General features: G+C 50.7%; 1 protein-coding gene across 8 annotated transcripts in view; it reads right to left on the reverse strand.

The window, feature by feature from the left end:
- SERHL2 (serine hydrolase like 2) overlaps positions 1-9,930 on the reverse strand; it is a 23,192-nt gene extending 13,262 nt beyond the window's left edge. For 5 of the 8 annotated variants that reach the window (XR_014802942.1, XR_014802943.1, XR_014802944.1 and 2 more), the window contains exon 1: positions 778-821. Coding sequence is in view for 2 of the 8 variants with exons in the window: in XM_021091433.2 (XP_020947092.1) it covers positions 778-781 (4 nt within the window). In the remaining 6 variants the exon portion in view is untranslated. Of the gene's footprint in view, positions 1-473; positions 822-1,067; positions 2,168-9,721 lie in introns of those variants that run through there. The other 3 variants (XM_084955129.1, XM_084955131.1, XM_084955128.1) reach the window with 3 other exon arrangements.
- Between the last annotated feature and the right edge of the window lie 16,036 nt (positions 9,931-25,966).

The raw sequence follows: 25,966 nt of genomic DNA on the forward strand, positions 1-25,966 counted from the left end.
AGAGGGAACGATAAGCTGAGTTCACCGGGTGAGGAAAACCTCGGCAGGGCTTCATGGCAGAACTTTCTAGAATATAGTGGAGGATTGGCTGGCCTGGGCTCTGCCGCTTGCTGGCTGTGTGACCTTGAGCAAGTTACTAAAACCTCCGTTTTCTATAAAACTAGAGTAAACAGAGTAGTAACAATGGCCAACATTTCTAAGCCTTCACTGAGGGCCGCGTGGGCTGGCCCCATCTCCCCGCATCCTCACAGCAGGCTGGATCACTACCACCCTCCCTTCCCAGCCCAGCGGCCGGGGCATAGGGAGGTGCAGCCCATGCCCAAGGTCACACAGGGAGAACGAACGGGTCAAGTTAGGTCAAGTTAGGATGAGCGGGGGCAGCACGACCCCAGGCCGCAGCCCCGACCGCCTGGCGCTGCGCTGTCTCCCGCCCGCGCTGCTCAGGGCCGCCTCCTCCAGCGCCCAGGACTGACCTTCTCAGCCCGCGGGCCCTCCCGACCGCGCCAGAGACCCCCGTCAGCTTGTTTCTCTAACTTGGGAGCTCTTGGAACCCTGAGAGGCCACGTGCGGCCGCTTCCCAGGACCCCCGCCCTCCCGCCGGTGGGGCCCTGTCCCCAGGCTGTCGACCCAGGACGGGGCTACAGCCAGGGGGGCGGCGTGACCCCCCCCTTCCCTTCCCCTCTGCAGGCCCAGGTAGGTGCGTGGGCGGGTGGACGCGCACGCCTGGCCTCCCCCAGCCCACTCAGTCTAAGGGGGCCCGGGACCGGGCATCTTCACCCATTGCTCGCGTTCCCGGGTCTCATGGCTGCCGCGCTCCGACTGGCTAAGACGCGCCCGGCGGAGGGAGGCCGGAGCTCCGGGCCCCGCCCCGCCTCTCCGCGCACGCGCCGCCCCCGCCGCGGGCGGCGGGATCCCAGCTGGTGTGGAACCTGGTCTTTGCCCTCCCCCCGCCTCCCTCCCAACCCCCGGCCCAGGGACTGGCGCCCAGCAGAGCAGCTGGAGAGCCCGGGGGTTATGGGCAAACGACCTCCAAATCTTGGACCCCAGAGCACCCCATGGGTCCTCACCGTTGGCGAAAGGTGCGGTGGCTCTTTTTTTTCCCTGTTTTCTTTTTGGGCTGCTCCATGGCACATGAACTTCTCTAGCCAGGGAGCTATTCGAGCTGCGGTTGCCACAGCTGCAGCAACAGCTGAATCCTTAACCCACTGTGCTGGGCGGAGGAGCAGATCCCGTTGGGCCACAGCAGTGACTCTGGGACGGCTCTTTGTTCAGTGGTTTAACGCCCCTCTGGAAGGCTGGGCTGCGCCCACTGTGTCCTGGGGTCCTCAGCAGTGCCTGGCAGCAGCCAGACTTAGCATCTGTTGCACAGGTGAATGAATGAATGTATTCTGTGAACTGTTTAACACTTGCCATCCGGCTCTACGTGGATTAAACCACCAGCCACTGCAGCTGTCAACCCGCAGCACGCACCCTGAGCAGAGTGCAGGGTGAAAATCAAGAGGGAAGCATTCTGTGCTTTGGGAAAACTGGAAGAACAGTTCTTCAGACAGTCAGATGGTTTTCTTTTTTTTTTTTCTTTTACCATTTCTTGGGCCGCTCCCGCAGCATATGGAGGTTCCCAGGCTAGGGGTCTAATCGGAGCTGTAGCCACCAGCCTACGCCAGAGCCACAGCAACGCGGGATCCAAGCAGCGGCTGCAACCTACACGGCAGCTCATCGCAACGCTGGATCCTTAACCCACAAGCAAGGCCTGGGATCGAACCTGCAACCTCATGGTTCCTAGTCGGATTCGTTTACCACTATGCCACGACGGGAACTCCACAGTCAGATGCTTTTAAGAGAAGGTTTTATGTGTCCAATTCTTGCATCTCTTCACATCTTAGAAAAAAACGCTAAAATCCTTCATGGTGTTGTCTGCTCCTTGCGACCTTCAGGAGACCAGCCACAAACTTTGGTACAATGTGTTGCTGGCTCACACCGTGCACCTCAGCTCGCCTTTATCCACATCCTGATACCCCCACTTTCCTCTTGGGGGCGGTATTTCAGAGCTAGCCCAGTCTGTAGTTAAGGATACTACAAAGGATGTCCCCGTCATCTGTGAATTGCAGTCTCTCCAAGGGCGCAAGCTGGTGAGTCCTGCAGGCTGTGACACATCAGGACACTGGCCCTGAGAGTGGAGGTGCATATAAAAGGAATGATCTCAGTGAACCCAGGCCTCTCTTGCTCCTGCTACCTGTGCTTTGTTGCAGAAACTCCTGTACATCCTAGCTCCCCCCTCACTGCCTCAGAGCGGTTTCTCTGAGATGATGTCTCCCAGCCTTACGTCCTAATTTTGCCCCAGTTAAAACTTAACTCTCAAGTTTTGCTGCTGGAATTTGGCCTCTGTCTGCCGGTGTCGAATTGAAACACAGAGTTCGGGGTAAAGGAGAAAAAAAATAGCTTTATCGCTTTGCCAGGCAAAGGAGGGTCACAGCAGGCTATGCCTTAAAGACTGCGCTCCCTCCCCGTGCAGAAGGATTGCGACAAGTTTTATAGTTAAAAGGAGAAAGGTTTCTGAATAAGAATCGGGGCTGGAGGTGAATACACAGTCTTTTTTTTTTTTTTTTTTTTTTTGTCTTTTGAGGGCCAAACCCGAGGTTCCCAGGCTAGGGGTCGAATCGGAGCTACAGCTGCCAGCCTAGTCACAGCCACAGCATCCCACATTGCTGTGGCTGTGGCATAGGCCGGTGGCTATAGCTCCCATTCGACCCCTAGCCTGGGTACCTCCACATGCTATGGGTATGGCCCTGGAAAAGACAAAAACAAAACAAAAAAGCTTCTAAAGATGCTTTTAGCTGTGTTCCATGTAATCTGACATGAGATTTTTTCCTTCTTATTGAATTGTGCATATTGATTTTTTTTTTTTTTTTTTTTTTTTTTTTGGCCATGCCTGTGTCATGTAGAAGTTTCCAGGCTAGGAATCAAATCCACACTACAGCAGTGACCCCAACCACTGCAGTGACAGTCTGGATACTTAACCTGCTATGCTACAAGGGAACTCCCATATTTAATTTTTTTTTTTTTTTTGTCTTTTTAGGGACACACCCTTGGCATATGGAGGTTCCAGGCTAAGGGTGTAGTGGCTGGCCTATGCCACAACTACAGCAACAAAGGATCCAAGCCGTGTCTGCAGCCTACACCACAGCTCAGGGCAATGCCAGATCCTTAACCCACTGGGTGAGGCCAGGGATCAAACCTTTGTCCTCATGGATTCATTTCCGCTCAGCCATGATGGGACCTCCCCATATTTAATTTTTTTTGATGAGACAACACACTCACATGGTTCAAAGAAACACACATAACGAGGCATATGCAGGGAGGGATCTTGTTTTCACCCCACCCCTGGCCAACCCACTCCCACCCCTCACTTCAGGAAACTTCTATTAACTTCTGAGTGTTCTTCAGGTTATTATTATCATTATTTTTTAATGTACATGCAGGCAAATCTTCCTGCTTTTCTGGCACCAGAAGTAGCTTGTCGCGCTCACCGTTCTGTGCCTTCAAGGTATATCCTCGTGCTTCATCCCAGTTCATTTAAACTCATTTTCTTATGCCTTATCCTTACACAGTCTTCTACTGTGGGAATAAGCCACGCTTGTATTTATCTGTCCCTTACAGAGGGAAAATCGTGCTCTTTCCCATTTTTTGTGTTACAATGCTACGTACCTAACCAGGGGCCACTGTAAGAAAAACTCCCAGAGGAGGGAGAGCTGGAGCAAAGGCTGGACACAATTATAAGGTTGCTAGATGTTTCCACATGGCCATTCTGTGCTCTGCCTGTGCCAGACCAGTCTGCCTCCTGGGCACTTGACAGAGGAGGCCAGTATCCAGCTTTTGAATCTGTCAGTCTGATAGATGAGAAATTGTATCTCAGGGCTTTTTTTTTTTTTTTTTTTTTTTTTTTCTTTTTAGGGCCACACCTGCAGCATATGGAGGTTCCCGGGCTAGGGGTCTAATCAGAGCTGCAGCCGCCGGCCTACGCCACAGCCACAGCAACGCAGTATCCGGGCTGCATCTGCGACCTACACCACACCTCACGGCAACGCCGGATCCTTAACCCACTGAGCAAGGCCAGGGATCATACATCCTCATGGATACCAGTCACTACTGAACCACGACGGGGACTCCCATTTGTATTTTTGTGGCTTTTGTTTCTGGCTTTGCCTGCAGCATGTGCAAATTCCCAGGCTGGGGATCCACCCTCTGCCACAGCAGTGACAATGCTGGATGCTTAAACCTCTGGGCCACCAGGGAACTCCCCCATTTGTGTTTTTTAAATGTCCCTTCTCTGTTTTTGCTATTTTTTCCCTGTCTTCTTAGAACTCTTATTATTAGATTAGTTCTTACTCTATGACATGAGTTGCATATTTTTTTCCAAATGCTTGTCTTTTGACTTTTGAATCTATGTATCGCCAGACAGAAGTTTTCTTTTTTTAATTTTTATATTGTCAAATCAGTCTGTCTTTTCTTCTTTCACTTCCAGATTTGAGTCATCCCCAGAGAGGCTTTTGTCATTAAGTCTTGGGGCAGATGGTTATACAGCAATAGGTTACACATGAACAGCTAAGGCACTATGACAGGAGCTTAGGAATTTTTTTTTTTTTTTATGAATTAAGAATTCAAAGAATAAGGAACATAGGAGTTCCTGCTGTGGCGCAGGGGGACGAATCTGACTAGGACTGATGAGGTTGCAGGTTTGATCCCTGGCCTCGCTCAGTGGGTTAAGGATCTGGCGTTACTAAGAGCTGTGGTGTAGGTTGCAGACGCGGCTCTGATCTTGCACTGCTGTGGCTGTGGTGTAGGCTCTTGGCTATAGCTCTGATTCGACCCCAGCCTGAGAACTTACATATGCTGCGGGTGTGGTCCTACAAAGAAAAAAAAAATTGTAATTTTCTTTTTAGTTCCTTAGCATTGCCCATGAGAGTGCTCTGGGATGTTTCAGGGCCTCTGGTCTCCAGTTTTGAGGGTCGGTCTCTGTGGGGGGCATTGCTGATATCTCATTCTCCATCCCCCGTAGATCAGTTAGTTTCACAGTTAGGGAAAACCATTAGAAAGAGTCCTACTCTACACAAATAGACACCCTGAGAGTGGGGAGCTGCTTGGCTCAGCCTCAGGACTGGGTTCTGTGTGGAGGGCGGGACTCCCTGGCACGCTCCTGGGGTCTCAGGGCTCAGCAGTAGAGGATTCAGCTTTGTCACTGCTGTGGCTCTGGCTGCTGCTGTGGCGTGGGTTCTATTCCCGGCCCAGGAACTTCTCCATGTTGTGGGTGTGGCCAAAAAAAAAAAAAAAAGACAACCAACCCTGCTTGGTTTGGGCATGGATTCAGGAGGGCTGGTGGGGAGTTAGGGGACAGGGGGTGTAGCCAGGGCCAAGTGAAAGAGCCTCGTCAGACTGCGGGTCTCAGCGAGGTGGATTTGAATGCCTGAAGGTGGAAATGGAAGGAAATGCTGGGTCCCTGGGGTGTGCCTGGCTCTGGGCAAGTAGCTTCAGAGCAAGTGACAAGGTCCAGGGCAGCTTGGCAAGTTCTCTGGAGCTATTGAAACCCTTTGCTGACATCTGGTCCGAGGCTGGTAACGCTCCCTGGCAACTCACCGCGAGTGGGAACCGTGTGTGCTCTGCAGCCCTCAGGCTGGGCTGGCTGCCAGGCTGCCCTGTCCTACTGGCCCAAAGTGCAGTGGCCAAGGCACCCTCTGACAGGCCGTCTGCTCCCCTCACCTCCTGTCCCCCTTCCTGCATGGGGCAGGGCCTGACCTGTTTCCTTAAGACCTAAGGTGACCGATGACAGAAATGCCTTTGCTCGGTTTCTTCTCCATAAACAAAACCCCTTCTTTTTTTTTTTCCTTTTTAGGGCCATGCCCATGGCATATGGAGGTACCCAGGCTAGGGGTCCAATTGGATCTACAGCCACCAGCCTACACTACAGCTACAGCAAAACCAGATCCTTAACCCACTGAGCGAGGCCAGGGATCAAACACACAACCTCGTGGTTCCCAGTGGGATTTGTTTCCACTGCGCCACGATGGGAACTCCCAAAACCCCTTCTTCAAGGGGCTAAACAGTGAGCCCTTTCTGAGAACACCCGCAGCTCCTCTTTTAGTCCCGTTGCCCGGGGATTTTGGGTTTTTACTTCATTAACTGAGACCTTAAAAGTCACAAAATAGAGCTCACCCCGACCAACAGATCTTAACTCACTGAAACTAATTCTCCTCCTAAACTCACCCTGGGAGTATTTGAAAGAAAAGCCTCATAAAGCTCAAATCAAAAAGCACAGGAGGTCCCCCTTCTGGCTCAGCGGAAATGAACCTAACATTCATGAAGACACGGGTTTGATCCCTGGCCTCGCTCAGTGGGTTAAGGATCTGGCGTTGTCATGAGCTGTGGTGTAGGTCGCAGATGAAAGATGACGTGAAGACACAGACAACACCACGTGAAGATGGAGGCAGAGATGGGAGCAATGCATCTCCAAGCCAAGGACACCAAAGACGGCCAGCAGATGCCCAGAAGGATCTGATGTCACTGTGGCTGTGGCGCAGGCCGGCAGCTGTAGCTCCAATTCAACCCCTAGCCTGAGAATTTCCATACGCCTTGAGCGTGGACCTAAAAAGCAAAAAAATAAAAATAGAAAGCAGAAGAGGCCGAGTTCCTTTGTGGCACAGTGGATTAAGGATCAGGCATTGTCACCACAGCCACCTGGGTTGCTGCTGTAGCAAAGTTTCAATCCCTGGCCCAGGAACCGCCCCGTGCCACAGGTGTGGTTAAAAAAAAAAAAAAAGTAGAAGAGGAAAGACAACGCGCAGAGAAAAAGGTGACATGAGGTCACGTCCCTGCCAGTTGGAACCTGTTGGTTTTATTCCAGCGTAAACTGATTAGTTTTCCTGGAGAGGGTAATGGAGAAGGAGGAGGAGGCGTCTTTATTTAGCCCTCATGTTGCAATCACGCGTTCCTAGATCCCGGCCTCCTGCCTAGAATACGTGCAGAGGTTCAGGGAGGAGTTAATAAGGCTCGGCTTGGGCTCCGCAGTGGAGAGGGGCCACCCTTCACAAGGACAGGCCTGGCAAGCCTGTCTCCTCATCGCTATGTCAACTGAATGCTTCCAGGTCTGGGGCACGTGCCTCCCAATTGGCTCCTGGGACTCCTGTGTCCCCACCCCCACCCCCTGAGCACCCCCCCCAACACCACAGCCCCATCAACGCCAGATCCTTAACCCACTGAGTGAGGCCAGGGATCAAACCTGCATCCTCATGGATGCCAGTCAGGTTCATAACCTGCTGAGCCACAATGGGAACTCCCCAGTTTCCTGGTCCTAAAGTTAGCACCCCCACTCCCCACCGGAGTCAGGGTCGGGGCAGGTCCTTGGCTTGAATCCTGCATCCTGCCTGCCAGTCTCCAAGGTAAAGGCAGGCAGGCTCTTCATGGTTTATTAAGCAACCAGAGCAACACAGACTAGAATTCTTCAGCTCCCACCATGTGATGGAAGATGTGGGTTTTGCATTCTTTTCTTTTTTTCTTTTTTGCTCAGAGCCTGTGATAAGGGTCAACTCGACCTATGCTACTTTATTTACTCAACATCTCACCAAAACATTTTCTCTGGGAATTATTATGGTAGTTCTACATTCAGCACTGCTGGGAAGTGCTAGGAGCGGGCTGCTTAATGTCTCTGTTGTCAGTTTCCCAGTTTCTTCGCAGTTGTATTTCTAGCCTGAAGTTGCATCTGGTACATAGCAGGTGCTCAGTAAATGTTTGTTCAATGAATAAATGCATGAATTATCTGAAATGTCATATTTTTCACTCTCCCATGCCTTGGCATATGTTAATTGCTTCAGTCTAAAAGCTCCTACTCCTTGCAGCAGTTACCTTTGGATGTGTGCCTAACTTGCAATAACTCTCTTTTGGGGAGCTGTCTCCCTCCCATCCACAAAGTCACCAAGGTGGGTCCGAGGGAGCCCTATTCCTGTCTTGGATGCTGCCCCTAGACCACAACCAATTTCTGGGGTGGGGCAACCTGACCCAAGTTGGGCCAAGGCCTCTGCCCCAGCAATTTGGAATCGGGGTTTGATATTCCAGCCTTACTCTGGGCTTGTCTTCAGAATGGGACACATTTGGGGAAAAAAAAAAGGGGGGGAGCCACAGTATGACTGTCAACTACCCCTGCAACTTAAGTAGCAGGGGGAAAAATTCAGATGTGCAGAGAGCAGAAGAGAAAGAAACAGGCTATGGTCAAGGAGTGGAGGGCGTGCTATGATGCGCCACCCTGGATCCTGCAAGGGCCGAGCCGTCATTCCTCCAGCCCGTGGCAAATGTCAGCTGTGACAGTTGAGGTCTTCCCTGAGACCCGCCCCTCACGGAAGGGACCTGCCACGTCCGAGGACATGGCCTCCCCAGGGCATTCCATCACCACGGACCGGTCCTTATACCCCAGTCAATGCCCTCGCCAATGTACAAAGGGCTGGTGACAACCATCCCAGCTCCTGAGCTTCCCATGGAATCGTGTAAGGTTCCCAGCTGAATCCAGGTTCAACTTCTGCCCTGCGCAGCTGCTCTGATTTGCTAAAAGGCTGCTTCCTGAGAGGCTGAGCGATGAGTGTTCTGTATGCATGAATAAGAGAGTGCAGCTCTGCTTCCCAGGGCACCTAACCCAAGACACCAGGCTTACAGTGCAAAGGCACTGGTGGTAAAACAACTGATGATTGCTGTGATGAGGCAGAGGTTCTTCCCAAGAAGCACCTCGGCTTCCTTGGCGGGGCCTCCTTAAATCAACCTTTCCTAAATGAAACACAGTTTGCAGGTCAGGGTGGTAAGCATTTTGGTCTCCAGCACAGCAGCTGAGACCCCCAGGGCCACCTGGAGAGGGAGGTAAAGTTTGGCCTTGGTACCTGGTCCTTTTTACAAATCTCTCCCGCCTCCCGCCCCCGCCCCCCAGCCCTAGGGTGGGCATGTGAGGTGCTGCACCCAGCCCAGCCCCCTTCTCTCATTCAACGTGGATTGAGGGGCCACAAGGTGCGGGGCTCCTTCTCTGACCCATCTCACTGTCAAAGTGCCCTGGACCGGCTCCCATCTCTGATCCCTGCGGCAGGCGACGCACAGGTGCATTATCTTCCACCAGTGGCATTTTCACCATGGGGCTTCGTCTTGGTTCCTGTTTCTGGTTTCAGGGAATTTCCTCCTCTGGGGATTCAGCAGCTCAGTCCCTATGTAGACTTTGGGGAAGACTCCAGGCTGAAGGCGTCGTACACACTCAGAGGCCCTCAGATGGTCCAGAACACCTGAGAGGTTCCGAACCCCTCTTGTTGCAACTGAGGAAACAGAGTATTTGAACCAATCCTGCAACCCAGGACAGGCAGATGGGGAAATGCTTTCCACTGACTGAGGTTCAATTCGATTCTCTCGACACCCAGCATCTGCCGCCTCCCGCCCTTGGGAGGGTTTCCAGGAGCGAATCTGATTCTTGGCGCGCGCGGGTACCGTGGGGAGCGGAGCGAGGGCGCGCGGGGGCCGCGCCACGCCCGGGGGGCTGCGGGTGGGTCCAGAGCCGCTCTGCGGCCAGGGCGGCCAAGAAGAGGGAGAAACTCGTCTCCACCGCGCCCCCCCCCCCGCCCCCAAGTCCCGTTCTCCCTCTTTCTAGAAGCCCTCCTCTATCCTGGCTGCGACTGTGCGACTCTTTTTTTGGCGAAAGAAACCTTACCGAATCGAGGGCACTAGGGCGGCGGCACCAAGGGAAGGCAGGGTGGTGTCTGTTGGAGGCTTTTATCCTTGGAGCGTAGAATTAGAGGAAGAGCCCTTCCGCAGACCCCGAATTCCCGCTGCGCGCGACGGCCCGGGCCGTGGCAGGATCCCAAACACTCAGTGCCGCGTGGACCTTGGGCGGCGGGAACCTCGGACGCCGGTCGGCTCCCAGGAAGCCCTGCGGCCCCTCTCGAGCGGGGTTGGAGCGCCCCCTGCCGGCCCCCCGCCTTACCGCAGCCCCGCGCGCGGTCCTCCCCGGGGCGGATGCAGGGACCCCGGCAGGCGGCGCTAGGATGTAGGGGCTTCCTCCCAAGCCTGCCATCCCTTCGCACTTAGGCTGCAACTGATTCTTTTTTAAAAAGAAAAAGGAAAAAGGGCCTCTCCCCAGACCTCTGTGTGAGGCAATGGAGAGGAATACACCTACACTCCGGTGGGGTTCTCTGAACCTTTTTCGGTTCCAGGACCACTTTGGGGTCAAAGATTTTAAGGCAGGGATCCTCTTACAAGGAGCTGCCTACAAGGTATTAAAGAGCTTTGGGTTGGACAATCACTGACAAGTTAGATTTGACACTTTGGATGGGGCTTTAGACATGTGTGACAAACAGAAGAGTGGTTTTATTTTTACAAATTGGTGTTTGTTATTTTGATTTTTAGTTTTCTTTTGCTTTTTAGGGCCACATTTGCGGCATATGGAAGTTCCCAGGCTAAGGGTCAAATCAGAGCTGCAAGCTGCTGGCCTAGCCCACAGCCACAGCAACATCGGGATCCAAGCTGCATTTGCGACCTACACCACAGCTCGCAGCCACGCCAGATCCTTAACCAACTGAGCAAGGCCAGGGATTGAGCCTGCATCCACATGGATACTTATTGGGTTCGTTACTGCTGAGCCACAATGGGAACTCCACAAATTGTTTCTTTTTTAATTTTTTAACATTATAGTTGATTTATAATGTTCTGTCAATTTCTGCTGTTCAGCAAAGTGACCCAGTTATATGTGTATATGTATACATTCTTTTCCCCATATTATCTTCTATCACGCTCCACCACAGCTGATTGGATATTCATTCAATTCATTGCTTATCCATTCAAATTCCTGGTTTGCATCTACTACTCCCAGTACCCCAAACTCCCGGTCCATCCCACTCCCTCCCCCTTGGCAACCACAAGGCTGTTCTCTATGTCCATGAGTTTGTTTCTGTTCTGTAGATAGGTTCATTTGGCCACACCTACAGCATATGGAAATTCCTGGGCTGGGGTCCAACCCAGAGCTGTAGCTGCTGGCCTATGTCACAGACACAGCAAGGCCAGAACTGAGCCACGTCTGTGACCTACACCACAGCTCACAGCAACACTGAGTTTTTTTTTTTTTTTTTTTTGTCTTTTTGCCATTTCTTGAGCTGCTCCCACAGCATATGGAGGTTCCCAGGCTAGGGGTCGAATGCGAGCTGTAGCTGCCAGCCTACACCAGAGCCATAGCAACGAGGGATCCGAGCCACATCTGCAACCCACACCACAGCTCACGGCAACGCCGGATCCTTAACCCACTGAGCAAGGCCAGGGATCAAACCCGCAACCTCATGGTTCCTAGTCGGATTCGTTAACCACTGAACCACGATGGGAACTCCAACACTGGGTCTTTAACCCACTGAGCAAGGCCAAGGATCGAACCTGTATCCTCATGGATACTAGTTGGCTTCATAACCCACTGCACGACAACGGGAACTCCAAAGCTGAAATTCCTGTAGGCCAAGGTTGAGGTCCAGTGAAGAAGAGGACTCCGATGAGACTGCCTGGTTTGGTCAAGGACAGTCTTTGTCACTTTCTGAAGTAGCAGTACAGAGCTGCTCTGTCCTTTTCACAGTGGATGGTCCCTCTTGATGGGCATTTGAGAGCAGTGAGGAGAAGGTTTTATTAATCCAAGATATTTTCAAGAAAACAAATATGAAATGGGAATTACTTTTTCAAAAATAATTAATGTAGCATATAAAGAAATAATATAATAATCTGAAGTTCGTTTTATTTAAAGAATTCTGGGAAATTGGCACAACTTTGGAAATCAACTATACTTTAATAAGAAATAAAAATGAATTAAAGGCGTTCCCGTCGTGGCTCAGTGGTTAACGAATCTGTCTGGCATCCATGAGGACGTAGGTTGGATCCCTGGCCTTGCTCAGTGGGTTAAGGATCTGGCATTGCCGTGAGCTGTGGTGCGGGTTGCAGACATGGCTCAGATCCTGAATTGTGGCTGTGGTGTAGGCTGGCAGCTACAGCTCCGATTGGACCCCTAGGCTGAGAACCTCCATATGCCACAGGTGCAGCCCTAAAAAGACCAAAAAAAAAAAAAAAAAAAAAAAAAGGCCCCACAAAAAACAAACTCTCCAACATTCACTGATGATTTCATGAGTAACTACTCCCCAAACCTCTTGCTGATCCCACTGACTTTCCATTAGCATCCTAAGTAGATTTTCCACTGTAGAATTTATTTTAATTCTCCATGTATTATCATTTGGGGGTTCTTGTCTAATCTTGGCTACTCATCTTTTTGACACCCCCGCCCCCAACTCAATAACCTCTAAGCATTTGCTGAGGGTCTCGACCCATAGAGGATACTCAAACGGAGTGAGGGGAAGTTTTCTTTCACAGAAAAGCTATGGCTACTAGCTTTCCAAACTCTGCCAAAAGGTATGACATGGGTAAAATTGCTTTGTTTTTCATCCATGGCCTGGAAATCTGGAGGAGTCAGAATCTTCAAGGAAGGAGGAGTGGTTTTGAGGTAGGTCTTCAAGGATGCTTAGCGTTCGATAGGTGGTCTTAGCAGGAAGCACGTGCCTAGGGAGGCTGTAAAGCCACACTTGCCTGTGGAGAGAGAATTCCTATTTGGAGTGGGAGGGGCAAGGTGGGACCAAATTATGGGGGACTTTGGAAAATAATCAGCTCTTTGGATGTGACAAGAGGCATTCCTGTTGTGGCTCAGTGGATAAAGAACCCAACTAGTATCCATGAGGATGAGGGTTCGATACCCGGCCTCGCCCAGTGGGTCCACGATCTGGCATTGCCTGGAACTGCAGCGTGGGTCACAGATGCGGCTCGGATCTGGTGTTGCTGTGGCTGTGGTGTAGGCTCTAGCTGCAGCTCCGATTCAACCCCTAGCCTGGGAGCTTCCATTTGCCACAGGTGGGGCTCTAAAAAGAAAAAAAAAAAAAAAAAAAAGATGTGACAAGAGAGGAAATGGAGAGACCCTGTGTGTCTTATGCAAAGTCTTAGATAATTACAGCCCTGCTAAAAGAGCCGGTGTTAGGATAATAAAATCAGTGCAGTAGAGCCTGGGACTTTTTTGTGAAAAGCCGCTTTTAGGTATTTATTTATATCTTAGTTTTTGTCTTTAATTAGTAGGAATTGTGAGGGGAATTGAGGTTGTGACACATTTTATTCTCTCTCCACTTCATGAAAAAAATGCTAACTTCTGATCCCAGCAACACCTGGCATTGACCTTTCCTTTAGGCGGCGTTTCTTCCTTGAATCAGGAACCAGCGCATGCTCCCTGCCAGCGAGGCGTTTGCTCATTAAATACTGACATTCTGCTGCATTCTGGGTGTAGTATTAGTGGCCATAGATAAACAGGGAAATACCATATATTTTTGTTTTTGTGGGCTTAGTGTCTTTTTTGTGGGGGGGGCTTAGTGTCTGGTTGGAAATTGACATATGGAGTTCCCACGTTCCCACTGTGGCGCAGCAGAAACGAATCTGGCCAGCATCCATGAGGATGTAGGTTCAATCCCTGGTCTCGCTCAGTGGGTTAAGGATCTGGCATTGCTGTGGCTGTGGCGTAGGCCCGCAGCTACAGCTCCAATGTGACCCCTAGCCTGGGAACCTCCATATGTCACGGGTGCGCCCCTAAAAAGAGGGAAAAAAATAATACAAAGCAAGCAAGCAAGAAAAAACTGATGTATAAATACACAAATAGAATAGCCCAGCGGTTGGCACATTTTTTTCTGTAAAAAGCCAGATAGTAAATATTTGAGGCTTTGTGGTCACACAGCCTGTTCAGCTCTGTCACTGTAGCGTGAAATGCAGCCATGGACCCTAGCTAGCTAAGTACAGGAGTGTGGCTGTGTTCCCATCCAATTTAATTATGGACTGAAATTTAAATTTCGTATGATTTTCATGTGTCATGAAGTATTCTCATTTTGATTTTGTTCTCCATTTAAAAAAATAAAATACACGTTTAGCTCGCAGGCCATACAAAAACTGGTGGCGGGCCAGAATGGGCCCATGGGCCAGAGGTTGTCACCTCCTGGACTGGGCTGAGATAGACCTCGCATGTATGAAATGCTGGGGAGTACAGAGCGGGCAGAAATTCATTATTTCTGTAGGGATGAGGCAGGTTCTGAGGATGCTTCTCGGGGAGGGGAATTTTAGACATGCTTTGATAGTTAAGTATTTGTTTGCCTGCGGTCAGTTGAAGAAGGTGGAGGATAAGGACCAGGGCAGGGCAGATTCTAGGCTCCATGAGCAAAGGCATAAGGACAATAAGACCTGCAGGGTGTGGCATGTTCGGAACCGTGAAAGGTTTAGTGTGGCTTGAGCTGGGTTAATGGGAAGCAGAAGGGCCCGAGGCGGGCGTAGAAACTGGGCCAAGTTTTGCAAAGGGCCTTTATTGCCATGCCAGAGAGTTTGGATTTTATTTCATAGGCCATGGAAACCCTGGAAGTTTCCCAGCCAAGAAGTGATTCAAAGTGTATCAGGGTTTTAGACCTCAGGGGCAGGGGCACCGGGGCCGGGTTCGAAGAGGGGGCTGGGCAGCAGTCAGTGGTCAGGTGAGGCTGGAGGGGCAGGATCTGGGCGCGACGCCTGTCCCCAGATGGCCGCTTGTGAGCACTGCAGCCAGAAAGATGCTTCCGTGGAGTCCAGGGAGGGAAGCCAAAAGCTGAGAGCCAGAAACAGCCTGGCAGGGCACTGCCTGGCAGGACTAGGGGCAGGGTGTTGGCAGAGATGAGAGCAAGGGATGGACAGTGTGGGAACGGGCAGAGATGGCCCCAAGAGCTGGACAGGACCTTGAGGGAAAAGATTTCATTTTTCATTATAAAAACAACACTTAATAATTGTAAAAAAGTGGAGTTCCCACTGTAGAGCTGTGGGTTAAGAATCCAACTGCAGTGGCTTGGGTTGCTGCCGCTGCCCAGGCACAGGTTTGAGCCCCAACATAGTGAGCTGTAGGTCATAGCTGTGGTTTGGGTTCAGTCCCTGGCCTGGGAACTTCCATATGTCTCGGGGGCAGCCATTAAAACAAACAAACAAACAACAACAACAACAAAAAAAACCAAAAAGAGTTCCTGTTGTGGCTCAGTGGTTAATAAACCCGACTAGTATCCATGAGGATACAGTTTCAATCCCTGGCCTCGCTCAGAGGTTTAAGGATCCAGTGTTGCCATGAGCTGTGGTGAAAGTCACAGATGCAGCTCTGATCCTGTGTTGCTGTGGCTATATAGGCCAGCAGTTGTAGCTCTGATTTGACCCCTAAAAAGACAAAAAAAAAAAAAAAAAGACAAAAAAAATTGTAAAAAAGTAAAACAGCACAGAGGTATACATGGTCCCCCCCTCACCCTTCGCCCTCCCCCACCTAGCGGGTGTTCTTGGTCACAATTTGCTGGGTGTGCTCCCAACTCCCTCTGCTCTGTGCTGTGCAAACATACAGAGCATGTCTTTTTAAATAAAAATGGATTGCATATATTTTTTTATCTTTTTAGGGCCACACCCATGGCATTTGGAGGTTCCCAGGCTAGGGGTCCATTCGGAGCCACAGCTGCCGGCCTACACCACGGCCACAGCAACACCAGATCTGAGCTGCCTCTGTAACCTACGCCACAGCTCATGGCAACGCTGGATCCTTAACCCACTGAGCGAGGTCAGGAGTTGAACCTGCATCCTCATGGATACTAGTCAGATTTGTTTCTGCTGAGCCACGATGGGAACTCCAAGATTGTATAATATTTTTATGCAAATAAAAAATATCTAGGGAATGGGGAGTTCCCATCGTGGCGCAGTGGTTAACGAATCTGACTAGGAGCCATGAGGTTGCAGGTTCGATCCCTGCCCTTGCTCAGTGGGTCAAGGTTCCGGTGTTGCCGTGAGCTGTGGTGTAGGTCACAGACGCGGCTCGGATCCTGAGTTGCTGTGGCTCTGGCGTAGGCTGGCAGCTACAGCTCCGATTAGACCCCTAGCCTGGGAACCTCCATATGCCGTGGGAGCGGCCCAAGAAATGGCAAAAAGACAAAAAAAAAAAAAAAAATATCTAGGGGAATTCCTGTTGTGGCTCAGTGGTAACAAACCCAACTAATGTCCATGAGGATGTGGGTATCCCTGGCCTCGCTCAGTGGGTTAAGGATCCAGCGTTACTGTGAGCTGTGGTGTAGGTCACAGATGGGGCCGCGATCCCGTGTGGCTGTGGCGTAGGCCCCTATCCTGGGAACTCCCATATGCTGAGGGCATGGCTGTAAGGACAAAAAAAACCAAAAAAACAAAAAAAACTAGGGCGCTCTCTGTGGCGCAGCAGGTCAAGGATCTGGCATTGTCACTGCAGGGGCTTGGGTCTCTGATGGGGCGCGGGTTCCATCCCTGTTGGCCACACCCCCACCCCCACCCCCACCCCCCGATGTTGCAGACTTCTTTCCCATCGGCATGTATACACCCACCTTGTTCCTTTTTAATGGTTTGTCACTTTTCAGAGTACGGCTTATCTGTAGAAGAGCGTCCGCCTCATCGCCTTCTATCCGGTCTTTTAGACACGGCTGCAGCTCACGCACAACGAATGCACAGGAACCCCGGCAGTGGAATCGCAGGCCCGGGTTCGCTGGTACAGCTTCCTGGGTGCTGCCCAACTAGAGCAGGAGGTCAGTGCAGCGCAGGGTGAGAGGCCACAAGGGGCTGCCCCGACCACGTACATTTGGGCAGAAAAATGGGGCTTTTTTTCTTTTTAGGGCCGCACCCAAGGCATACGGAGGTTCCCAGGCTAGGGGTCGAATCAGAGCTACAGCTGCCTGGACTACACCACAGTCACAGCAATGCCAGATCTGAGCTGCATCTGTGACCTACACTACAGCTCATGGCAACGATGCATCCTTAGCCCACTGAGCGAGGCCAGGGATCGAACACACAACCTCATGGTTGCTAATTGGATTGGTTAACCACTGAGCCACGACGGGAACTCCATAAAAATGGGGCTTTTTTGATGTGAGTGACACATATGAAGTGGAAACTGCAGGACCTGGCACGGCAGATAAGGTAGCAGCAGGGGAAAAAAAATGGGTAAAAAATGTTCCGGTTCATCAGTAAATCCCAGTGGCTTTATCTTCAGGATAAATCCAGAGCCGGTCATTTCTCCCTCCCCCTCCTACCACCCGTTCTCGTCCAAGCCACAGTCACGCCCCTGCGCTAGGAAACAGTCCCCAGAGCAAGTGGAATGATCCTTTTAAAATGGAAGGGAAACCAGTCTAGCTTCACCTCCTAAGGCTTCTCTGACTTGCCAGCCACACGGAATCAGGTGCAGCTCCTCACCAAGGCCCCCAGGGCCCTGAGGGCACGCGCCCTGTGGGCTCCTGGCCCATCTGACCTCGCCGACCCCACGCATCTCCCCTCCTGGACTTAACCCATGCAAGGACTCTCCCTACGTGTCCCTAGACTGGAAGCTTCCCCAGCACAGGGACTTTTTCCGCTTCCTTCGCTGATACATCCTCTGTGCCCAGCACCGGGCCTGCACAAATGGGTGGCTCAGTAAATATTTGTTTTCTGGACTCACGCTGAAGGGGTTGCACTGATTCCCACTGAGAGCTGGGTGTGATGTCCAGCAAATGGAGAGTATATCATGGCCCCACGCTAATCAGGAACACTGGTATACTGTCAGTTTTGCTGACACTATGGGCTTATGAAAAGATGATTTGATGTGTTTATTAATGCGTTCATTCCCATAACAAATAATTTTTTGGGGTTTGGTTTTTTTTTTTTTTGTCTTTTTTAGGGTTGAACATGCAGCATATGGAATTTTCCAGGCTAGGGGGTTGAATTGGAGCTGCAGCTGCCGGCCACAGCCACAGCCACAGCCAAGCCAGATTCAAGCCACGTCTGCGACCTACACCACGGCTCACAGCAACCCTGGATCCTTAACCCACTGAGTGAGGCCAGGGATTGAACCTTCGTCCTCATGGATACTAGTGAAGTTCGTTACTGCTGAGCCATCAGGGGAACTCCTAACAAATATTTATTTAAAAATGTTTCGTGGTTTTTTTTTCATATTTGAGCATTTCTTGAGCTTTTTTTTTTTTTTTTCCCTTCCCCTGCTCATGACAGATGGAAGTTCCCAGACCTGGATGGAACTGGAGCCACAGCAGTGACGATGCCAGGTCCTTAAGTGTTAGGCCACCAGGGAACTCCAGGAATAGTTCCAGAGAGGCAGACCCAAGCCAGACATAGATATCATAGTTTAATCATCAGCATTTTTTCTTTCTTGGTGGTACATAAAATATTGATTCATTTTATAATCGAAAACATCTTAGATGATGAAACAGTGTCAGTTCCCATCCAAAGTGCTGGGGATACAGCAGGAATCAAAACAGACAGAAATCGGCTCAGAGGATTAAGAGCCAACATAGTGTCCATGAGAATGTGGGTCCAATCCCTGGCCTCGCTCAGCAGGTTAAGGATCCAGTGTTGCTATAAGCTGAGCTTGCAGATGCAGCTCAGATATGAGGCTGCTGTGGCTGTTGGCCCCTAGCAGGGGAACTTCCATATGTTGCTGGTTTGGCCTTAAAAAAAAAAAAAAAAAAAAAAAAAGGTGAATTTGTTTCTAAGTGCTTTCATGGGTGTAACTTTTTCTTATTTTTAAATACCATGCTGAACTTTAAAACTGAATATGCAGCTCATTATTGCGTTGGATTAGTTGGTTTTCTGTCTCCCCCAGTAGAATATAAATTCCACCAGAGCAGCCCCTTTGTCTCCCTTGTTCACATCTGTATTCTCAACACCTGGAATGGTACATATCGCATAGTAAGCAGCCATAAACTTTTGTTCAATTATATACATCCGTTGAGCAGGGTCTTTGTGAGCAAGTTTGAGCCCCAGTGAGGGGAAAAAAAAAAACCCCAAAACGGAAAGGATCATGGGTAAAGTATAGCAAATATTCACAAAATACTTGTTCTTTCCTTTATTTATTTATGTATTTATTTTTGCTTTTTAGGGCCACACCCGAGGCATGTGGAAGTTCCCAAGCTAGGGACTGAATCGGAGCTGCCACTGTCAGCCTATACCACAGCTCACGGCAATGCTGGTTCCCCGACCCACTGAGCGAGGCCAGGGATCGAACCTGCATCCTCATGGATCCTAGTTGATTTCGTTACCTCTGAGCCACAATGGGGACTCCCTCCTTCCTTCTTTTAAAAACAGGCGAGTATGCACCTAAAGTCCTCAGGAGGATTTTGTACATAACTATTCCCTCCTCCAACGACAACGCAGAGGGCGCTGTGGGCATCTCACTTGGATACCAATAGAATGGAATGGTCATTGCCTTCCACTGAAAAGTAACAGTATCTTTCATTGGAAGGCTTTTGACAATTTATACCACACTGATACCGTGTGCATGATTTACCAAAGAGGTACTGAGTGAATTTTCTCCTTGGATCACAGAGTCCCTTCAAGACAGGCCAGCAAAATTACATCACCATCTAATGGGGATGAAGGACCTCTTCAAGGTCACCCTGAAGGGCAGACCCAGGACGATAACCCAGGTCTTCTGACTTTGGGAAGATGCACTCCCAGTCCAGCGCCTCTAAATTGTCACCTGTGTCTGACCAATAAATTTGCAAGAAATCACCCCCCTTCGGGTCTATTCTAAGGTACCATCCAGGTTTGGGGTGACTAGAAGAATAGTTCAAAGGTGGAAGCTACTCTCTCTGGAGTTTAAAAATAGGCTTCTAAGCTATTTATTTATTCATAAAGTAAGCAGTACTCCTTAGAGTTAAAAATGGAGGCTAATTTTTAAGGAGAGGGGAATGGGGTTAAGGACCCTGTACACAGGCATCCTGGGGAGTATCCTTGTGATGCAGCAGGTTAAGGATCCAGTGTTGTCAGTGCAGCAGCTGGGGTTGCTGCTGTGGCGTGGGTTTGATCCCACATGCCGTAGGTGCAGCCAAAAAAACAAAATGAGGGGGCGTCCTGGAAGCTGGAGACAATGCCAGGTTCTACTTGGTTCCTAGTGTTTGAAGAAACTTGCCAGGGTTTATGAGCCTCTCTTCCTTTGGGTGAAATTCACAATTTCTAAATGAACCAGAAATTAATTTTTTTTTTTTTGATGGCTGCACCTGTGGCACATGGAAGCTGCCAGGCTAGGGGTCAAATTGGAACTGCAGCTGCAGACCTACACCACAGCCACAGCAACACGGGATCCGAGTTGCATCTGTGAACTATGTCGCCGCTTGTGGCAACACCAGATCCTTAACCCACTGAGCGAGGCCAGGGATCGAACGGGTATCCTCATGGATACTATGTCGGGTTCTTAAGCCACGGAGCCACAACAGGAACGCCCTAGCAATTAAATTTTATTTTTTTTTCTCCTTGGGCAGCCGTTCCTCAGGACTTTGGTGATGGCTGCCAGTGCCCATGTTTATATCTCCGGCCAGAACCCCTCCCTTTGTGTGCCCAGCGCCTTCTCAGCATCCCTGCTTCCACACCCATCTCGGGCTGTTCCAGTCCACGCATCCTGCCAGAAACCCTGCCTGGCCCTCCCCCCCAGGTGACTGCACCTCCACGTCCTGCCACTCAGGCCCAAACCTTTGCAGCATCCTCTCTTCCTTCCACTCCAGAGCCCATCTGTCATGAGATGGCACTGGCTCTGTGTTCAAATAAATGCAGAATCCGTCCATGCCTCGCCACCTCTATTGCTGCCAGCCAGTCAGAGCCTCCCTCATTGCTCCTCCGAAATACTGCCAGAGTGCCTCACCCTGTCACTGTGCTTCGCCGCCCCCCCCCCCCCCGCTTTGCCTTTTCTAGGGCTACTCCCTCAGCATATGGAGGTTCCCAGGCTAGGGGTCTAATCGGAGCTATAGACGCCGGCCTACGCCAGAGCCACAGCAACTCGGGATCCGAGCCGCATCTGCGACCTACACCATGGCTCACGGCAATGCCAGATCCTTAACCCACTGAGCAAGGCCAGGGATCGAACCCTCAACCTCATGGTTCCTAGTCGGATTCGTTAACCACTGCGCCACGACGGGAACTCCCGTGCTTCCCCTTTGTTTCCTAAAACCTATTCTCAGCACAGCAGCCAGAGCGATGCCCTGTCCAAAACCACACAAAGGCTCCTCCTGTCCCTCTGTAAATGCCAGCACCTTACAGTGGCCTTTATTTTGTTGGCTCCACCTACTGTTATTTTTAAATTTTGTTTTGTTTTTTTGCTTTGGTTTTTGATTACTTGAAAAAGCTGCTTCTGGGAGTTCCCGTTGAGGCACCCTGGAAACGAATCCGATTAGTATCCACGAGGAGGTGGGTTTGATCCCTGGCCTCCATCAGTGGGTTAAGGATCCGGCGTGGCTGTGAGCTGTGGTGTAGGTTGCAGTCTCAGCTTGGATCCCGTGTTGCTATGGTTGTGGTGTAGACCAGCAGCTGCAGCTCCGATTTGACTCCTTGCCTGGGAACTTCTATATGCTTCAGGTGCGGCCCTAAAAACCAAAAGAAAAAAGAAGAAAGAAAAAGCTGCTGCTGCTGCTGCTGCTTTTTTTTTTTTGGCTGCACCAGCGGCATATAGAAGTTCCCAGGCAAGGGAGCGAACCTGTACCACAGCAGCGACCTTAGCCACAACAGTGGCAATGTTAAATCTTTAACCTGCTGAGTCACCAGGGAACGCCTACAAGTGATGCCCCAGACTCTTTCTGAGCTCATCTGTTGACCTTGACCTTGCTCATTGCCCTCCAGCCATGTCAGCCTCTGAAGGCCCCAGCATACCCCGTCTGGAGCCTTCCCCTGGAACGTCCCCTGGAAGGGGCGCTCGTCCTTCCCAGGTATCCCCAGGACCCCTTCATCACCTCCCCTGAGTCTTTACCTAAATATCCCCTCCTCAACCAAGTCTACCCTCATCGCCTGACTTAAGAATCTCTCTGCACCCCAGTGTCTAGGTCCCCCTTCTCTCCCTCCCCCTTTTCTTTTTCCTTAGTATTATCACTTTTTTTTTTTTTTGGTCTTTTTTTTTTTTTTTTTTTTAGAGCTGCACCCTCAGCAAATGGAAGTTCCCAAGCTAGGGGTCAAGTGGGAGCTACAGCTGCCAGCCTATGCCACAGCCACAGCACCTCAGGATCTGAGCCGCATTTGCAACCTACACCACAGCTCATGGCAATGCTGGATCCTTAACCCACTGAGCGAGGCCAGGGATCGAACCTGCACCCTCGTGGATGCTAGCCACGTTCACTTCCTCCGAGCCACCATGGGAACTCCACTTTCTTTCATCTATGGTTCAGTTTCCATGGCTATCATTTGTTTGTCTCCCCCTAGTGGAAGGGAAGCTCTGCAAGGGTGGGGCTTTGTCTGCTCCCTATTGTTTAATCCCAAGCACCCGGCACCTAGTAGGCCCTTGATGAACTGAGTGAGCAAATGAACGAATGCTCACGGCCCATCAGCTCAAGCTCAGCTGGCTTCCTTCTGGGATCAAATCTTGGGTTTCAGACAGACCTACGAGGAGCGGGGGCTAAAGGGGGCATATAGAAGGAGGCAAGGATGGATGGCACATTTGGTCTTGAAGTAAAAAGGGATTTATTATGCCCAGCATTTCAGTTATTGGAATTAGTGCATCGAACATTCTCAGGCTCTGGGTAAAAGCTCTCAGGTGGGGGAGGGGAGCACGGTGTGTTCCTAATTGGGGTCCCCTGCGCGGGAGAGGATCCTGTGGACGGTGTGAAGGTTCGTGTGCATGTTTATGGGGAGGATTCCAGAACCCTCGCTGGAGGCTTGGAGGACCCCTGACCCACAAAACGTGGGGAGTTCCTGACTCTGGACAGCATCAGAAGCGTCTGCCGAGGAGTTGCCGCTGGCCCAACAGGATCAGCAGCATCATGGGAGCACTCGGAGGCGGATTCCATCCCCCACCCCACCCAGTGGGTCGGGGAGCCACGTTGCCGCCGCTGCGGTGTAGGTTGCACCTGCAGCTTGGATCTGATCCCTGGCCTGGGGGAACTCCATATGCCTCAGGGCGGCCAAAAAAGGACCAAAAAAAAAAAAAAAATGTGTCTGCTGATTACTGCTGACTGTCTGCCCCTTTGGTGCCTGTGAGAGTTGCTGTTGGTCTTTTCTGTTTCAGGTTCCCCACTTTTTTTGTTCTTTTTGGCTGCCCGGCAGCATATGGATTTCCTGGGTCAGGGATCAGATCCGAGCTGCAGTTGTGGCCCAAGCGGTGCAGCTGCTGCCAACACCGGATCCTTAACCTTCTGTGCTGGGCTGGGGATCAAACCCGCGTCCTGGGACTCCCAAGACCCCACTGATCCTGTTGCGCCCCAGAAGGACCTCCTGGTTCCCTACTTTATTTTATTTTTATTTCATTTTTCTTTTTAGGAACACCCGCAGCATATGGAGGTTCCCAGGCTAGGGGTTGAATCAGAACTGCAGCTGCCGGCCTACACCACAGCCACAGCAATGCTGGATCTTTTAACCCACTGAGCAAGGTCAAGGATAGAACCCGCGTCCTCATGGATACTAGTTGGGTTCTTAACCCCCTGAGCCACGATGGGAACTCCCCGGATTCCCTACTTTAGCACAGGGCAGTAACTTTCTCAAGAGCTACCTCTGTTCAAAAGGGCGTGCACGCAGGCTCAGGAAAGGGATGGCCTGGGTTTGAATAACGGTCCCACAAGTGCCTGCTGTGTGACTCTGCATGGTTATTTCACGTCTCTGAGCCTCGTTTCCTGCATCACAGAGGGAAGATAAGTTGTGCTGAACAAGTTTATTCACATAAAAGTGCATGCTGTCCCGTGCCTCCTGGTGAGCGTGACCAGATAACACGACCGTCATCACTAAGAATGTGACACCGGGGCCAAATGTCCTGTAGAAGGGATTGGTATTTCAACCTGAAAGTTACCTGAATATCGTGTTATAGCACGAGGTACAGCCTGCTGGGCATGGGCGGGCCTCCGTTCTGAAACTTTGCTGTTAATCCCGTTATAGTCACAGCCGACTGTTTGTGCCGGTGTTGGCTTCAGTGAAGATCTGACTCAGAAGATTGGGTTCCTGGAAGGCTTTTTTCTTTCTTTCGTTTTTCTTTTTTCTGTTGTTGTCTTTTTAAGGCCACACCTGCAGCATATGGAAGTTCCCAGGCGCGGGGTCCAATCAGAGCTGCAGCTGCCAGCCCACAGCAACATCCGAGCCGCGTCTGCGACCTACACCACAGCTCATGGCAACACTGGGCCCTTAACCCACTGAGCAAGGCCAGAGATTGAACTTGAATCCTCATGGATCCTAGTCGGGTTCGTCACCACTGAGCCACAACGGGAACTCCCTTTTTTTCTTTCTTTTTTCTGCCAAACCCGTGGCATATGGAAGGTCCCTTGCTAGGAGATGAATCTACTGGTCAGGGTAGCGTGGCAGGAGGCCACAAGGTGGGACAGGCCGTGGTCTTTCAGCTGTGTGGGGGAAGGGCCCAGTGGACCACTGACACCTGTTCCCAGCCAGAGAGCGCCCCGCTTGAGACAGCTTTCTCTGGAGTAGCAGAAGATTTGCGGTGGCTTCATCCTGCTTACGTGCCCCTTCTGGGAGGTCTGGGTCAGCCTGGGTTTTTGGCTTTGTTTTTTAAGTGGTGGTTATCATTTTAGAAAGAAAGGTTGGGGCCCTGTCCTTGATCCTAAACAGATCGGGCTGGTCCCCTACTGCTGTCTCCATGGAGGGTTTGTGGCTCTACTTTCAGCAAAATCAATTCCTTTTCTCCTTTTACAGCTTTTGAAAAGGCAAGATGGGGATTTTTGTGGCTCCTGGTATGTTCCTCTGACACATACCTGCAAAATCAGATACAGACCAGAAACAGTGCCGAATCAACTTTTATTTAAGATTTGGTCAGTGGTTGGTATACCTCATTTTCCTATTACAGTCAGGTCCTCGGGTGCCTTTCGCAGACAACCAGAGTGGAGATATATTTGACAGTCTTTGTGGCAAGTGGGATTGGGCTCCGAGTGTCAGTTTCACCGTAAACCTTTGGTGTCACTAGAAGCACACAGGTAGCAGTATAAGTTTTTCACCTCCCACTCCCTCTCTCCTCTGCTCCTGGTACACTCTGCAAGTCAGCCCCAAATAGGATATTACAAAATATATTGATGCATAGATAAAAGATAGGACAGCCAAGTTAATTTAAAAGCCCGCTAAACATCCTCTTTATGGACAGTGTTTCCAGGGAGATGACTGTTCTTTTTCCCCGCCACACTGCCATATCGTGGTCATTTGTAGGTGTTTTCCAGGGTTAGTGATTCATTTAGCAAAAAAAAATCTCTTGGGCCCACGTGGAGCAGCCTCGTAGCTGTGGAGGAGGCCCCTAGCAAGAGGCCGATGCTAAACAGAAAGCCCAAGAAATGTGACAGGTCGGGAGTTCCCATCGTGGCTCAGTGGAAAGGAATCCAACTCAGCATCCATGAGGACACAGGTTCGATCCCCGGCCTCGGTCAGTGGGTTAAGGATCCGGCGTTACCGTGAGCTGTGGTGCAGGTGGCAGATGCGGCTCGGATCCCACGTTGCTGTGGCTGTGATGTAGGCCAGCAGCTACAGCTCTGATTGGACCCCTAGCCTGGGAACCTCTATATGCTATGGGTGCAGCCCTAAAAAAGTCAGGAAGGAAGGAAAGAAAGAAAGAAGGAAATGTGATGGTTTTTCTCAAGTGAGGCTCTGGGGCTGGAGGTATAAATCCAGATCATTGATCCTGGTGTGAGCTCAGCCCTGGACTTTGGGGGGCAAGAGATTAAGGCCTAGAGAAAGGAAATGGTTTGCCCAGAGCCTCCTGACTCCAGCCTGTAGGTGTTTCTTCTACACTATGCCCACTCTGTTCTTGATTTGACTTTGAAACTTTGGAGGAAGAGGGAAAAAAATGTTCATACTCTTAAAACTCGTTGGATCTATATGAAAACACCATTTCCCAAGCGGTATTTCAGGGCATAGCAGTTCTATGAGATATTATTATGTATTCCCAACTGAAAAA

The sequence above is a fragment of the Sus scrofa genome, chromosome 5 (assembly GCF_054392235.1).
Source record: "Sus scrofa isolate SSC_HxYL_T2T_F1_AM1 chromosome 5, Sscrofa_HxYL_maternal_Yorkshire_Landrace_v2.0, whole genome shotgun sequence".
NCBI lineage: Eukaryota > Metazoa > Chordata > Mammalia > Artiodactyla > Suidae > Sus > Sus scrofa.